Here is a 14,817-nt window from a genome sequence, read left to right on the forward strand (position 1 = left end):
TCCATCTTTACTCCCTCAATGAAACGTTCTTCACTACACAGGCTGGATCAGCTCCCCCTGTCATTTACCTCTCTGTCATGCACTTATCTTACCAGTATTCTTACATCTCTTTCCATGATTATTTCGTTAACAGCTATCTCCCTCCTACAGAGGCCAGTTCGGAGATACAGAACCCATGCCTGCTTTGCTCCCTATTCTACAGTCATGCCTGAATTACTACAGATGCTCATTAAATCCTGATGATTGATCAGATGAAGAAACACCACTCTATTTTAGCTTCCTCTCCAAGTCACTGTGTTCCCATTCATTCTTTATTTGCACCATTGTTACACCCTTTATCTTACCCTATCTTGTATTATAGTACCTCCTATATCAATCTTATCTCCTGCACCAGTAAATAAGCTCTTTCTTGGTCATAACGGAGACTTATTTATCTTCGAACTCTTCTTTGTGTCTAGCAAATGCCCTATAGGTAGAAAACACTTGACAGGAGTTTATCGAATTTCACTAAGTTCAATGGAAACTAAAGTCTTTCTAGTCTTGAAGAAAGTGTGGTTCTCCAAAATCTGATCCACAAACTCCAGGTTGGAAATTAAACCTCAGTAAAGAGCCATTTCTTGTGATTTCCTGTTGCACTTATCAGGAAATCAATCCACAGGTGGTGGTAAAGCATTACTCTAACTCCATGTAGGGTACAAAAAAACACAGATAAATTAATTTCGTCCCCTTATCTAATTCAATCAACAAAAGCTGATTATAGTACTGTGTTGAGACAAATACTTTGGGCTGCATAATTGATTACTAATGCCTGCCATGGGCACAGGAAGGGAGAGCTGAGTACGTATGACTTCCCTTACACAGAAATATAAGTCCCAGCACGAGGCAATACACAGTCACTGCCAAGCATATGGCACAAACAAAGTGCACTGGAAGGATACAGAGAAGGGGAGAGCTCTGCAGACTAACATGGTCAGTGAGGTCCAGGGCATCATGCGGAAGAAAGACAGCAGCTGGAAATTGAAGAAAAAGTGACATTCAAATAAGCACTGAAGACAGAGGCAAGGAAAGGGCATTTCAGGATGGGGAATCTAGCATGAACCAAGACGCAGAGGTAGGCATGCATAAAGAATCTTCAGGGGACATTAAGTAGTATAATTTGAATGGGAAGGATACTTTTCCTTTTATTATTTTTCAATTACAGTTGACACAATACTATATTGGTTGCAGGTGTACAACATGTAGAGATTAGACATTTATATAACTTCTAAAATGATCACCCTGATAAATCAAGCATCCACCTGATACTATATAGAGTTACTACAAAATTATTGACTATATTCCCTCTACTGCACTTTACATCTCGGTGACTGTTTTATAACTGCCCATTTGTATGTCTTAATCCTGGGAAGGACATTTCTTGACCAAGATTAGTGAAGAATGTGGTTGAAAGCCCTTGGGTATAAGACTAAGTCATTGGCAGCAGGGACTCATAAAAGTTTGTGAGATAGGGAACAACAATTACAGTTCTAAAGCACAAAAAATGAAATAATAATGTAAAACTAGGTTTACATTATTCATTTCATTATCAGCAGAGTCGGGCCTTAAGTTACAGGTTCCAAATAGTCATCTAATATTTATTGCCCTTTAACTCCCAGTGTAGCTGTTAAGCCACTGAATGATTCTTTCCTCAAACTTAAAAATAAACTGCCAAGGTCAGTGTAACCAGTAGAAATGTGAAAGAAAAATATCCTTTTATTTTACCTGATTTCCCCTGTTTCCTTTTTCTCCAAATGATCCTGGGATGCCGTGATTACCCTAAAAGAATAAATAAATACACAAAGAATCTTTGTTATAGTAGTCACACCAGAAATTTTTTTCACATAGTTTCACATTCTAGCCAACAGTAGAAAGTTTCTTTACCATTTGATTTCTGAGTATGTGACACACTAGATGCCCTGAACAATTAACCCCTTGAAAACTTAAAAATATTTTACATACATGAATGAGCTGATAAAGAAAAAGAGAAATCTTTAGAATTCAGAATAAAGAGAAAGCAGGAATCAACAGAAGTAATAACTGCTGGCTGCCCGAAGGACTCATCACTCAGTGTGACTACAGTGTGAAAACCCACAGGCTAATCATTTAATTTTATTTTATTTTATTTTTGTTTGTTTTTAATTTCTTCTTTGTGATTTTTTATTGATGACACTATTAGAGATGTCCCCCATTTTCTCCCTCCACCCAGACCCTGCCCCCTCACCCTCCACCCCCGCCCTTCACCACGTTGTCGTCTGTGTCCATGGGCTATGCGTATATTCTTTCCCAGTCCCCTCCAACCGCTCCCCTCTGAAATCTCTAAGTCTGTCCCATGAATCTATGCCTCAGGTTTTATTTTGTTTGTCAGTTTATTTTGTTCACTAGATTCCACATATGACAGAGATCATATGGTACTTGTCGTTCTCACTGGCTTATCTCACTCAGCATAATTATCCAGGTCCAATGGAACTGCCACTGGACCCAGTGACCCCACTTCTGGGAATACATCCTGAACATTTATTTTAAAGTGGTCCTAGGAGGTAGTGCCACCAAGTACGTGGCAGAAGCAAACAACCTTCAGCTCAGGCCTTAATGATTTACCACAGATAAATTTAAATTAAAAAATGAGTTTAAATCAAAAGTCACAACACATATGAGGGAGACCCCAGGAGAGGGGAACCAGCAGAAATGACAGACAACAAAACCAGACTTGCAATGACTGTAGATATTGGAGTTATCATATATTGAATGTAAAGTAAGTATATTTAATAAATTTAAATAAGAAAAGAATTTGTTTAAAGAAACAGTCAACTATTTTTAAAAGACTAAGCAGATTTGAGAAAGAATCAAATAGAATATTTTAAAGTGAAAATTAGACTAATTGAAATTAAAAATCTAACTGACAGGTGAAAAGGCATATTAAACAAAGTGACGTAAGGATTAGTGAATTAGAAAGTGAATAAATTATTCAGAATGCAGCACAGAAAGACAAGGAAATAGGAAATGGGAAAGAGGTTAACAATCATTGAGAATAGAATGAAAAGGTCTCACAAATTTTTAATCAGACTCCTATAAAGAGATAACAGAGAAAATGAAAAAGATTAAAATGTCGAAATGATAATTTGCTAAGCATTTTCTAAAACTTACAGAAGGCACAAATGCTCAGATGCAAAAGCCTAATTCAATAGCCTAGTAAGTCTCAATCAGGAAAAAGGAAAACAAATCTACAGCTGGACATATCATATTGAAACTGCAGAAAACTAGAAACAAAGGGGAAATTTGAAGGCAGCCTGCTAGATTAATCTTTTTAAGATTAATGACCAAGGAACAACAATTAGTTTGATGGATAACTTCTTAACAGCAATAATGAAAGAGATAACAGAAGCCAGAAAACTATGAAATTACATTTCAAAGTGCTGAAAACAAATGTTTACCCAAGAACTATCTTTCAAGAAAAATGGGTAAAAAGAAGAGAATTTCAGAAAAACAAAAGCCAAGGGAATCTATAAACTGCATTAAAGGAAATTCTAAAAGTCCTACCATGGGCAAAAGAGAAGTATGACCTTTTCCTGTTCTTTTGAAGGCACCAGTAATAGCAACAAATAGGAGGGTAAAGCTGGATAAGCATTGACTACATAACACAATAATAACAGTGTCTAATCGGTAGAATTTAACCAAAAAATGGAAATAAAATACTGGACAATAATACGTAATACAGGAGGCAGCTGGTGAGAGCTAGGTTTCTAGGGTCCTTCTATTGGGCAGACAAGGGCAAATATCTGAATTAACTGCAGACATTGTTGAGCATGCATGTGAAAGTGTCCAGACTAATTGTGAAATCTACAAGTAGACAGTATGAATGCCAGCCTGGTAGAGGGGGGAACATAGAATGAGAAACTCTCCAAACCTGTTCTCCATCCAAGCCATCAACACCATCCTCTCCAGGGTTGCCCTGTGGAGCAAACAATGCGGTTAGAGATGAGAGGACCACGGTGTACACGATTATTGCTTTGAAGTGAATTTCCACACCAATGTTTTCTTTCAGTTTTGTTCTTAAAACTGACACATCCCTTCACCTACGAGTTTTAAGCCCCACCTCACTCAACAAAGGAAAAGCAACTGGACTCAGTATTTTTTTTCCCAAAGAAGCTACTCTTCAGTGTAAGAAGAGTCAGGAAAGTCGCTTACCTTCTCTCCTGAAAATCCTCGTACTCCCTAGAGTTCAGAAAAAAATAAAAATAGTTGAGCTTGAATTAATTTTTTTAAATATCATTTCGTTTAGGAAACCATACGTTCTCTGGTTTCAAGAAAATGCAATGATTACACCAAAACGAAGATTTCTTCTCCAGCGGCTGTCACGGACATCACAGCACTCTGCCTACTACCACTTCCCTGTGCTTGGGACTTGGGGGGAAATTTAACCTTGCAACTCCTCACCTAGTAGGGTGAGCAGGAAATGGCAGTGACCCACCACTTGTTACTATTTCAATCATTTTTCAAACAAAAATGAAATACACTGACTAGCAAGCAGGAAATGGCTTCTAGGAACAACAGCACAAATTAATTGAAAGCATAACTTGTTAAAATACTCAGAATATGGTCACTGTGGTCAGAAAAGCTATCTATAGAATTCTGAGGTTGTAGAACTTGTTTTTTCTTCTGGCCTTATTCAGGGAAATTCTCTAAACCTGGAAGGTTAAAAGACATTGAATGCAACCACTCCAAAGGGGTGCCCCACCAATTATCCCCTTTAGTTTTGAAAATTTCACTGCTCTTAAGCCTACCTTCCAGCTGCCAGCACTGTGACTCTTTTCCTGAGGGTTTTTCCTGGCACTAGAACAGTCCAGAAGTGCTGGGGAATCACTGCCTGCTAGGAGCAGCCTTCAGCTGATGCCTGACAGGACCTGGTGCGTGAACACCCCAGCTCCCTAGCCCCTTGAGTGGGATAACATTGAGGTGCGTGTTCAACAGTGGCCTCCAGAGTTCCTCAGTGGATTAAGCTCTGTCTACCCTTGGTAGTAATCTAATTGATAATGCACCCTTTTTAGGCCACCTTCCATCCCTGTCTAACTTCTCTACTCCCTGCATGTGTTTACTGAGATCAGCTCCCAGTAAACTATTTGCATTTAACCCTTTTCTCAGGCTCAACTTCTGGGAAACCCTCCATCTCAGGAGGAACCAAGATACCATATCTATGTTGAGGAATTAAGGTTTTCCACAGACTTGAGGGATGAAACAGAGATACGGGAAGAATGCCACAGTTTGAAGTCACGCTCACCTTGGGTCCTCTCACACCTGGGCATCCTTCCTCACCTTGGGGTCCAGGAAGACCCTGGGGACCTCTTTCTCCCTGTGAAATAAAGATGCACATGGAGACAATCAATCAACTATCTCTATCAGCACCCAACTGATTCAAACCAGCAAGAATGACCGAACTATGGCACAGTCCTTACAATAACTTCTACATCCTCAGAGACCTGATTGGAGCACCTGCAAGGCAACCAGAATGTTCAGCCATCAGCTACCAATATTGATGACCCCAAATCTTAGAAGCCCGAATTATCTATATTTTTGATCAATTCAGTCAAGCCACATGGGCAACACATCAGCACTCAAACAAAAGAGAGGTGTGTCTGGACATTTCCTCAGGCAGCTAAAACTAGGTGGTTTCCTTCCAGTCCCACAAAGGATAAGCCACTATTTAACTTTTTCTCTTCTAAGTGAACTTCTGCCCATTCCTAAGGTATAGATCATTTGTCATCTCCTCTTCTGAGAAGATATATTGAGTGCTGTTGTTTTTGTGTTATACTGCTTTCTGCCACGTTGTAAGCTTCTTAGCGACAAGGACGTTTCATTTACCTGTGGGTTTCCAGCCCTAAGTGCAGTGTTTGGCATACAGCAGACATCCAAATGGGATTTAAAGAATTACTTCCTAAATTATACTGAATATAAGCTTTTGAGCTAGGTATCATGCCTTGTGCCAAACTGATCAAATATAAATTAGAAAGTACTATATACAACATGAGCTTTCATCGAGACAGGGTCTGCCAGTGTAACATGTAACTTCTACGTAATGACGTTGGGCAACTTCCCTAGATAAGCTGCCCTGGACAGCACAAGGGAGCATGGTAAAGCGAGAAGCGCTCTGGATCTAGAATGAAAGAACCTGGGTTTGAGCCCAAGTTCTGTTTCCAACCTGTTTTGTAAGCTTGGACAAGCACATGACTCTGAATTACAATTTCCTTCATTTATAAACTGTGGATCTGGGTAATATTGACTCTAACCATTCAAAGACTATTGTATTGAATGCATGAGACACTGTGTTGAAAGTACTTCATAAGTCACATGACTGGAACAAATGAGGGGTTCTATACAGAACAGACAGCAAGAGATAATGAGACAAGCACAGGCTCTGGCATCGGACAGATGGGGGTTAGAGCCCGTCTCCAACCCTCTCTGTCTGACCTTCATAAACCGCTTACTTTCTCTGAGTTTCTACTTCCGCATCAACAAAATGAAAGTATCGACACCTATCAGTAGGGTTGTGGTGAAGATTAAATGTCATCATGCATTCAAAATGCCTAAGGCAGGGCCTAACATACAGTAGATGTCAAATAAACGTCTGCTCCCCCCATTCTTTCTGGTCCGTGTATATTTTCAGGTTGGTTCAATGTGTAGTGTTTAAGCTTCATCTGGAAAATTCATCTCTAACAGAGTCACTGCACTACATTGCACTACTCAGTGCTATCAGTCACGAAGAACTGGTTGTTGTCTCGATTAGCAAACAGTTGTTATATATAAAACAAGTGTCCCTGATAAAGCAGAGACCCCGAGGAAAAATTCTTACAGTTTTATGTTTGGCAAAACATTAAAAATAAACCCACTCTTAGAATGGCTATCAAAAAAAAGTGTTGGTGAGGATGTGAAGACACTGGAGCCCTCATACACTTTCAGTGAGTCTACTCACGAGTACAGTTGCTCTTGAAAACAGTATGGTAGTTTCTCAAGACAGTGAACATGGAATTACCACATGACCCAACAATCTACTTCTGGATGTACACCCCAGAGAACTGGAAGCTCGGTCTCCCAGAGACATTTACACGGTCACGTGCACGGCAGCAGTGTTTGCAATAACCAAAAGGCAGGAGCGACCCGAGTGTCCGTGGACAGATGAATGGATAAACAAAAGTGCATATCCGTACAACGGATGTACTCAGCCTTAAAAAGGAAGGTGATGCTGACGTATCCCCACAGGGATAAACCTTGAGAACCTTACGCTAAGCGAAATAACCCAAAAGACATATACTGCTCGATTCTACCTAATGTGGCACCTGGAGAAATCAAATTCACAGAGACAGAAAGTAGAGTGGTGGCCGCCAGGGGGTGGTGGGAGAGGGGGATGGGGAGGTAGTGTTTAATGGGGACAGTTCCAGTTTTGCAAGGTGACAGGTACTCTGGAGATGGATGGTGGTGATAGTGGTGCATCAGTGTGAATGTACTTAAAACCACTGAACTATACACTTAAAAATGGTTAAGACAGTAAATTTTACGTTATGTGTATTCTACCACAATTTAAAATATTTTTTAATTAAAAAGAAATTTGTGAAGAAAAAAATCCCACTCTTATGACTTCCATTCCCAGTTTCGAAAGTTTCAGTTGCTACGACATATATCCATAATTGGGTATGTGTTTTCCTCAAATCAGTCCATGGGAAAAAAAAACAGGGCATTCTTAAATCCGAGTCCTCACCAAGTTTCTCATATTTCACCCTCTCTCTCTACTTAACTGCTCTCTTTATTTAATTTTCAGCAACATAATATTGACACACAGTCATTGTTTACTTCAGATATTTTTGTGATGCTTATGGAGGTCAACAACCAGATCAGTTTTTAAAAAAGACAGGAAAGAAATGAATTATTATTACATTTGAGGGTGAGACCTCACAATTTCAAATGTTAGATGGAATGCAGATAAGAGTTTTAAAAATCATTTTTATAAACACTAGAATTTGTGATTATATGGTGGAGACCATAAAAATATTCTTACAAGAAAAATGAAGCAGTGAGTCTGGAAGCTGGAAATAAAATTGGCAACGACAGCTGTATAGAATTCCTGAGTCTGGCAGATTACATTTTCCAAAGATGCCCATGACAAAATATCCATGCTGTTCTGCTCTGTGGCCCGGCCACACCTCCAATCAAGAGGAGGAGTCTAATGCCCCCACCCAAGTCTTGAATCTGGTCTGGATTCAGTGACTTGTTTGTACGCAATAGAATGTGACAGACATGTTACTGCCTAATTACTGAGTCCTGCTCGGAACACGGCTTCAGCCTCAGTCTCCTGGAATGCTCACTCTCAGGATGGACGCACCCTGTTGGATGTTGCCTCTTAGACCCAGCTGCTATATGCCACATACTTCCACCTCGGCCTTCTGCGATGCTAGCCAGGCCAGCCATCCAACAGAGGACCAGAGAGAGAGAGGGAGCCACTTTCACAGCGGGTCCTCTGGCCCCACACAGCCTAGTCAGCCCGGCCTCAGACACCCATTGACAGTGATCCTGCTGTTCTCTTTCCACTTCCGCACCCACAGGGTCCAAGAACTTAATAAAAGTGATGGTCATTTTACACCACGAAGGGGTTTTTTCGGGGGGATAGTTATTTGTGCTTAGAAACTTTCAATGTGAACCTACTGAGTTGGCCAAAAAGTGCGTTGTTTTTTCTGTAACGCAGCTCTAGCAGCACTTGGTTGTCTTTAACTTCATTCAAAACAATTGTGTTAGATTGTGTTGTGACACTTACCATATCAGCATGCATTTAAAAAGAACTTATCAAAATTGGTGAATTTTTGTGTAGCTATTTTAATATTGAAGATAGAAGAAAATACGTGACACTTTCAGCATATTACATTTTATTATTTCAAGAAAGGTAAAAACGCTACTGAAATGCAAAAAAAGATTTGTGCGGTGTACGGAAAAGATGCTGTGACTGATCAAACATGCCGAACGTGGTCTGAAAGTTTTGTGCTGGAGATTGCTTGCTGGACGATGCCCCGAGGTCGGGTAGACCAGTTGAAGTTGATAGCGATCAAATCGAAACGTGGGGAACAATCAACGTTATACCACGCAGGACATAGCTGGCTTACTCAAAATAGCCAAATCAATAAACTTATTGGTGGAAGAGAAAAATCTGTCTTTTATTTCATGGAAAAAACTAAATGAACTTTTTGGCCAACCCAGTACAAGTTAAGGGCCCCATTATGAAACCTGTCCATCCGCAGCGATGTCTTTGCCGTGGAGCAACCCGATCTGACCGGCCTTGTGGGGAAATGACAGTAAAAGCACCTCAGAAGACAACATAGTTTGCAGTTCACTTCTCTTGTGAGAAATGCAGCAAAAGCAAGCACGAGCTACTGGAGCTGCGCTGTCAGGTACGGAAGCCACCAGCCACGTGAGGCTTGTGCACATTGAGATGCGCTATAATTATAAAGTACCCACTGGACTGCAACGACAATATGTTTAAAAAGTAAGATATCTTATCAGTTTTTGTGTTAATTGTTAATTACATGTTTAAATAATTATATTTTGGATATGTTGGGTTAAATAAAAAATATTATTAAAACCAACTTCACCTGTTTCTTTTTATGTTCTTTGGAGTTCTACGGTAAAACTTTAAATTATATAAAATCATATACAGCAGCCCTCCCCCCCCGGGGATATGTTCCAAGACCCCCAGTGGATGCCTGAAACCACAGAGAGCGCCGACCCCATACATACCGTTATTGCCCACACGCTCAGACCTATGAGGACATTCAGTTTATAAATTAGGCACAGTGAGAGGTTAATAATGACCGATAATAAAGAAGAACAAGGATAGCAGCACACTATAATAGAAGCTACGAGTGCGATGGTCTCTCTCAACACATGTCACTGCACTGTACTCACCCGTCTTCTTACAGGGACGGGGGGTGATGCAGGGCCTACCCGGTGAGACTCCCTTGCAGTCTGAGGTGTGGCGGCAAAACTAGCACAAATTTCCTTTTTCTTCTTCACAATTTCACAGACAAAAGATTCATTCTCACCATAGATCTGAACAACTTCAGCATGTGATATTTTTCTTTCCTCAGTAAGCCAAGAACTTCTGCTTTTTCACTTAAAAGGAGCACTTTATGGCTCTTCTTTGGCACATCTGAATCACCAGCATCACGACTGTTGCATTTTGGGGCCATTAGTAACTAAAATAAGGGTTACCTGGACACAAGCACTACAATACCGAGAAAGTCTGATAACTCAGGCGGCTACTAAGGGACTGACCGGCAGGGAGCATTCACAACGTGGAGATGCTGGATGACAGAACGATTCCCTTCTCGCAAGGGACAGCATGAGATTTCAACACTTTGCTCAGAACAGCGCAGGGTTTAAAAGGTACAATTGTTTATTCTCCAATCTTCCATTTAATATTTGGAAGAGTGGTTGACTATATGTGACTGAAATCTCAGAAAGGGATATGGTGGCTGATAAAAGGGCACTACGGTATGTCATTCACATCATCTGTCTTGCTGGGTACTAACGGGTTTTTACAAAATATCTTGGTTTTAGGATGTTGAGACAGAAGAGAAGGGGACAAAAATCACCGCCCACCCTCGACAGACAGGGCTTGTTTACCCTGGCTGTCTGAAATCAGCGTCAGTGATCTTAATGGATTGGTCAGACCTTAGCATGCTCTCTGAGCCTGGGCAAGGTTCACTGAACCACAGGCCAAGCAGAAAAAAAAATAAAATCACACTTAATGGACATTTTAAAACATCGTAAAAATGGGAAGGAATATTTTTACCACGCCTAAACAAAACAGAAAAAAACCCACAGCTCACCTTTCTGAATGTATTTCTAACATCTAAGACTATGCATGCTGAGGCGAAATAGAACTTGAGCAATTCCCTCGTAAATGTAATCAAAGAAATAGGTCCACTTACACAGTCCCAGCAGCTGCATTTCTCTCTAGCTTCTGCTGATTTTCCAAGTTCAGGCCACAAAATGTTCAGAATAATAAAAAGATGTGCTTCTCTCAGTGGGGCAATGGGGACTCAAATGCTTACATATACCAGCAGTTTGAAAAGTTCAGTCCAAGGGCCCCTCAGGTCCCTAAGACCGTTTGGGAGGGGATGCTCACAGAGTTAAAATTATTTTCCCAATTACACTAAAATGTTATTTTCTTTTTTTATTCTTATTCTCTCTCAAGTATACAGTACAGGTTTTAAGGAGCCACATAGCAAGTGATATAACAACAGGCTGAATAAAGAAGCAAATATATGAATCTAGCTGAACAAGCTAGACTTTAATGATATTTGAAAATATGTTTTTAAAATGCCACTCTCCTCACCAATATATTTTGTTTCGGAGAATATCATTTATCATAAGGAAATATGTCATGTATGTTAAGGGTTTTATTTTTGTTATTTTGGAATATAATAGATCATTTAAAATTCAGTTTTAATTTCTAATGTGATAAATAACGATAGAAACCACATCAACAAAAGCTCTTCAAGGCCCTCAGTAACCTTTAAGAGTGTAAAGGTTTATCCTGAGACCAAAAAGCTTGAGAACCAGTGGTATATACAAATAACTTTAAAACAGACACCAGTGACAAAGTGGTTTTCCATAGTTTAAAACTCACTGAAAACAATGGGGCCTTAAACTCCTTTCGGTATTTCTGTGATGTAATAAGGATGATCCCAACCACACTTCAGGCCTCTAGCTAACAATCCTCTGCATAGTATACATTTTCCTCCTCAGCCAGTCCCAGGGTAGATAACTTGCCCTTGCCCAGGAATGCGGCCAGGGCTCTCCGCAAACCATCAGTGGGTAATTAAAACCCCATCATCTTCTCAGCCACTCAGGACGGCATCTGAGTGATCATGTTATAAGAACGGCTTTGATTCTCTTCCATTTATTTAGGTAAAACACTTACAAACGTAGCTACGTCATTCACAGCAACAAATAACCTGCAAATCAGCTCATGATTAACAGCTCCTAGTACGTGCGTGCACATTAAGTAGAGGTCCTATTTTGTTATCACAAGTTCACTCGTTAACAAAACCCGAAGTGACCGTACTTCCTCACAAAACACCTTCTAGGGACTATATATAGCTTTATACCTACCATATGTCCACTTTGGGATGGTATGTCATATGTCACACCATATGACATTTGGGATACTAGACGGTTGTTTTTACACAACTGTTTTAAACCTATTTTATTTTCTAAGCCCGTTTTAAATAGCATAGGTGAGAAAAGCTTTCACGACTTAAGTGCAATTAAAGACTGCTAATATTTGACTCATTTTACCACATTCCATCAAAGAAAAAAATAAGATTCAGTACTAACATGTCCACCTTCTTCACCGGGATAACCAGGTAATCCGTCAGGCCCCTTCTCTCCCTGAGAGGAAAGGAAATCAAAATAAATCACTTGGACTCTAAATTCTTCATTTCTTGAGTCTACACAAAATAAAAGTTGTTACTAATTGAGCGATGTGTCATTGAGCTGACATTCTATTGAGAACCTACTACCTCTTGAGCACAGCGCACAGAGACAGGTAGAAACAAGCACTCGCGATCCATCTTACAGCGAAAACATCAATACCCATTTGGCTCAATATAATTGGTACAGCAACCTATTTTTATTCTTCTAAAATAACTCTTTAAGCCATTCTATCGTGAAAATCCAAACCAAACGAGTTCTAGTTAAATGTTGAAGGAAAAATGTTATTTTTAAAGAGGGCTTTGACCTTGTTTGACAAAACATCAGTAAGCAAAAATGTGACTACCATATTACTTATTTCTGTGTGACTCAGCTATTTAGCCTTCCTTTTTTTTTTTTTTTAACTTCCTCTTAGATACCTAAAAACACAAACTATTTCTTCTCGAGAGAGTTTGGCTTGCCATTTTGTAGCCAGAGGTGTTCATTTAGTCTAAAACCTGGTCAACAGAACATGGGAGCCATAGTGTATTTGGGACCAACAAAGATAACAAAAGTCAATTGGACCAACCATTGGATTTTAACCAGCAGAAGGAGCAGATACGTCAAAAATCCCAAACACTCTCATCTGTGACCTCCGTGGCAGTTGAAAACAAAGCAAGACAAAACACGTCAAGAGGTTCCCAAGCTTGATTTTCCGATTCTCCAGTCTGATGTTTAAGAATATGATGGGGGGTGGGAGGGAGGGAATCTAGTGCTAAGTTGTAACTACAGTTTATGTTTCAAAAAATAGTTATATACTTTATACTATTCTAACCTAAAAAATTGACCCCCAAAGTCAGTAAGAGCTCATTCCAACAACCTCATGGGAAACCTTTCAAAGAGAGTTTGTAAAAAGACGGGCAAAGCCAAGGGGTCTGACACCCTTACATGTGGATTTGTGGCTATTCCTCCATCACTAGGTTTTAGTCCCTGTGACAATGGAGCCTTGTGTCCCTGGATGCCTGAGGGCCATTTCTAAGGAGACCCTCTCCCTTAAAAGTGTGCAATAGTAATTTCCCTATCACTTAAATCAGAGTTAACAGAGAGATGTGAACAGTGATTGCTTCCTTCCTCAGCGTTTCATGCTGTGGAATGAGAGGGTAGACAGGAGGGAAAGGGGCGTTGACTACAGAAAGCAGATGGTGGATAAGTGCAAATTTTGGAGACAAATAAAAACTTCTGTGTAGTGAGAGAATCTATGAAAGTCTTTGTCAGATAAGTGTGAGTAGGCGGTATAATAGAGTGGGAAGAATGTGAGTCAGGTACGCGGGGCTTAAATCTAAAACGCCTCTCAGGAACCGTGCAGCTGTTAGAAAGTGATGTTCCGTCTCTGAGCGTCAGTTTTCAAACCCATTAAGTAACAGTTACTTCAAAGGTTTATTAAGAGGGCAGAATTAGAAAAACTGTGTTAAAGATACAACACAGAGTCTGGTATGTAGTCACCTGCACTCACCTACTTCAAACGTCACCTCTTTCCCTCTCCCATCCACACCCAGGAAATTCTCACCTTCCTCCCCCGGCTCCCAAAATCACCTCTGTGCCCCTTTTCTCCAAAACACTTCACATGTGTATTGCAGCATGTCCTTTCCACGATTGTGTCCTGAAAGACAGAGCCCATGCCACATAAAGACTTTTTTCACCTGTTAACCTATATCCCGTACACACGAAGGAGACAAAATGCGTGGCCTCAGGGCTTTTGAAACCCTGTGGACGGTATTTAAAAGTATACTTACAAGTTGCTTCAGTAAGACGCTTGGGAGCGGTTGCAGTGTGACGCTCAGAGGCTGATGATACGCAAATCCTCTGCCAAATTCCAGCTCCTGGAGCTCTTCCAATTTATGTACACCTCCCAGGCCGACCACGAGGAGTGCAGAGAACCCTGCAAGACCCCGGCAGGTGGGCAGCTTATTTGTATGGCTTGTAGTGGCCTTTGTTTTGGTCCCGGGAAACTCAACCACCGCTCCACCCTCCCTATTCTTGTTAAAAGCAAAACTAGCTCATGGCATTCCTTCTTGAAGAATTGGTCTGATACCTTCAATCCCGCCAGCTGAAAGTTAAGCAGTGAGGCAGAACCACAAAGGACTCTGATAATTCTTTTACAGTCCCTACTTTTTTATTTCATAGAGTGTTTTCACCCATTATTGTGTCGTTACATCCTTTTAAACCCATTCCTGGTGGAGAGTTCTGGTTTGCTCTTAGAAACTGCGGCATCATTGGAACTGCTCACAAATATCCTGGTCCCTCTCCATAAGGGCATATGATAAG

General features: G+C 40.4%; 1 protein-coding gene across 8 annotated transcripts in view; it reads right to left on the reverse strand.

Moving 5' to 3' along the window:
- Nucleotides 1-14,817, reverse strand: part of LOC112309556 (collagen alpha-4(VI) chain) — a 131,944-nt gene that overhangs the window by 48,273 nt on the left and 68,854 nt on the right. For all 8 annotated transcript variants that reach the window (XM_053930296.1, XM_053930298.1, XM_053930292.1 and 5 more), the window contains 7 exons: nt 14,286-14,431; nt 14,060-14,152; nt 12,418-12,471; nt 5,315-5,386; nt 4,225-4,251; nt 3,944-3,988; nt 1,762-1,815 (listed from right to left, as the gene is read on the reverse strand). In XM_053930296.1, the coding sequence (XP_053786271.1) occupies nt 1,762-1,815; nt 3,944-3,988; nt 4,225-4,251; nt 5,315-5,386; nt 12,418-12,471; nt 14,060-14,152; nt 14,286-14,431 (491 nt within the window). The remainder of the gene's footprint in view (nt 1-1,761; nt 1,816-3,943; nt 3,989-4,224; nt 4,252-5,314; nt 5,387-12,417; nt 12,472-14,059; nt 14,153-14,285; nt 14,432-14,817) is intronic.

This window comes from Desmodus rotundus, chromosome 8, assembly GCF_022682495.2.
Source record: "Desmodus rotundus isolate HL8 chromosome 8, HLdesRot8A.1, whole genome shotgun sequence".
NCBI classification, from domain to species: Eukaryota; Metazoa; Chordata; class Mammalia; order Chiroptera; family Phyllostomidae; genus Desmodus; species Desmodus rotundus.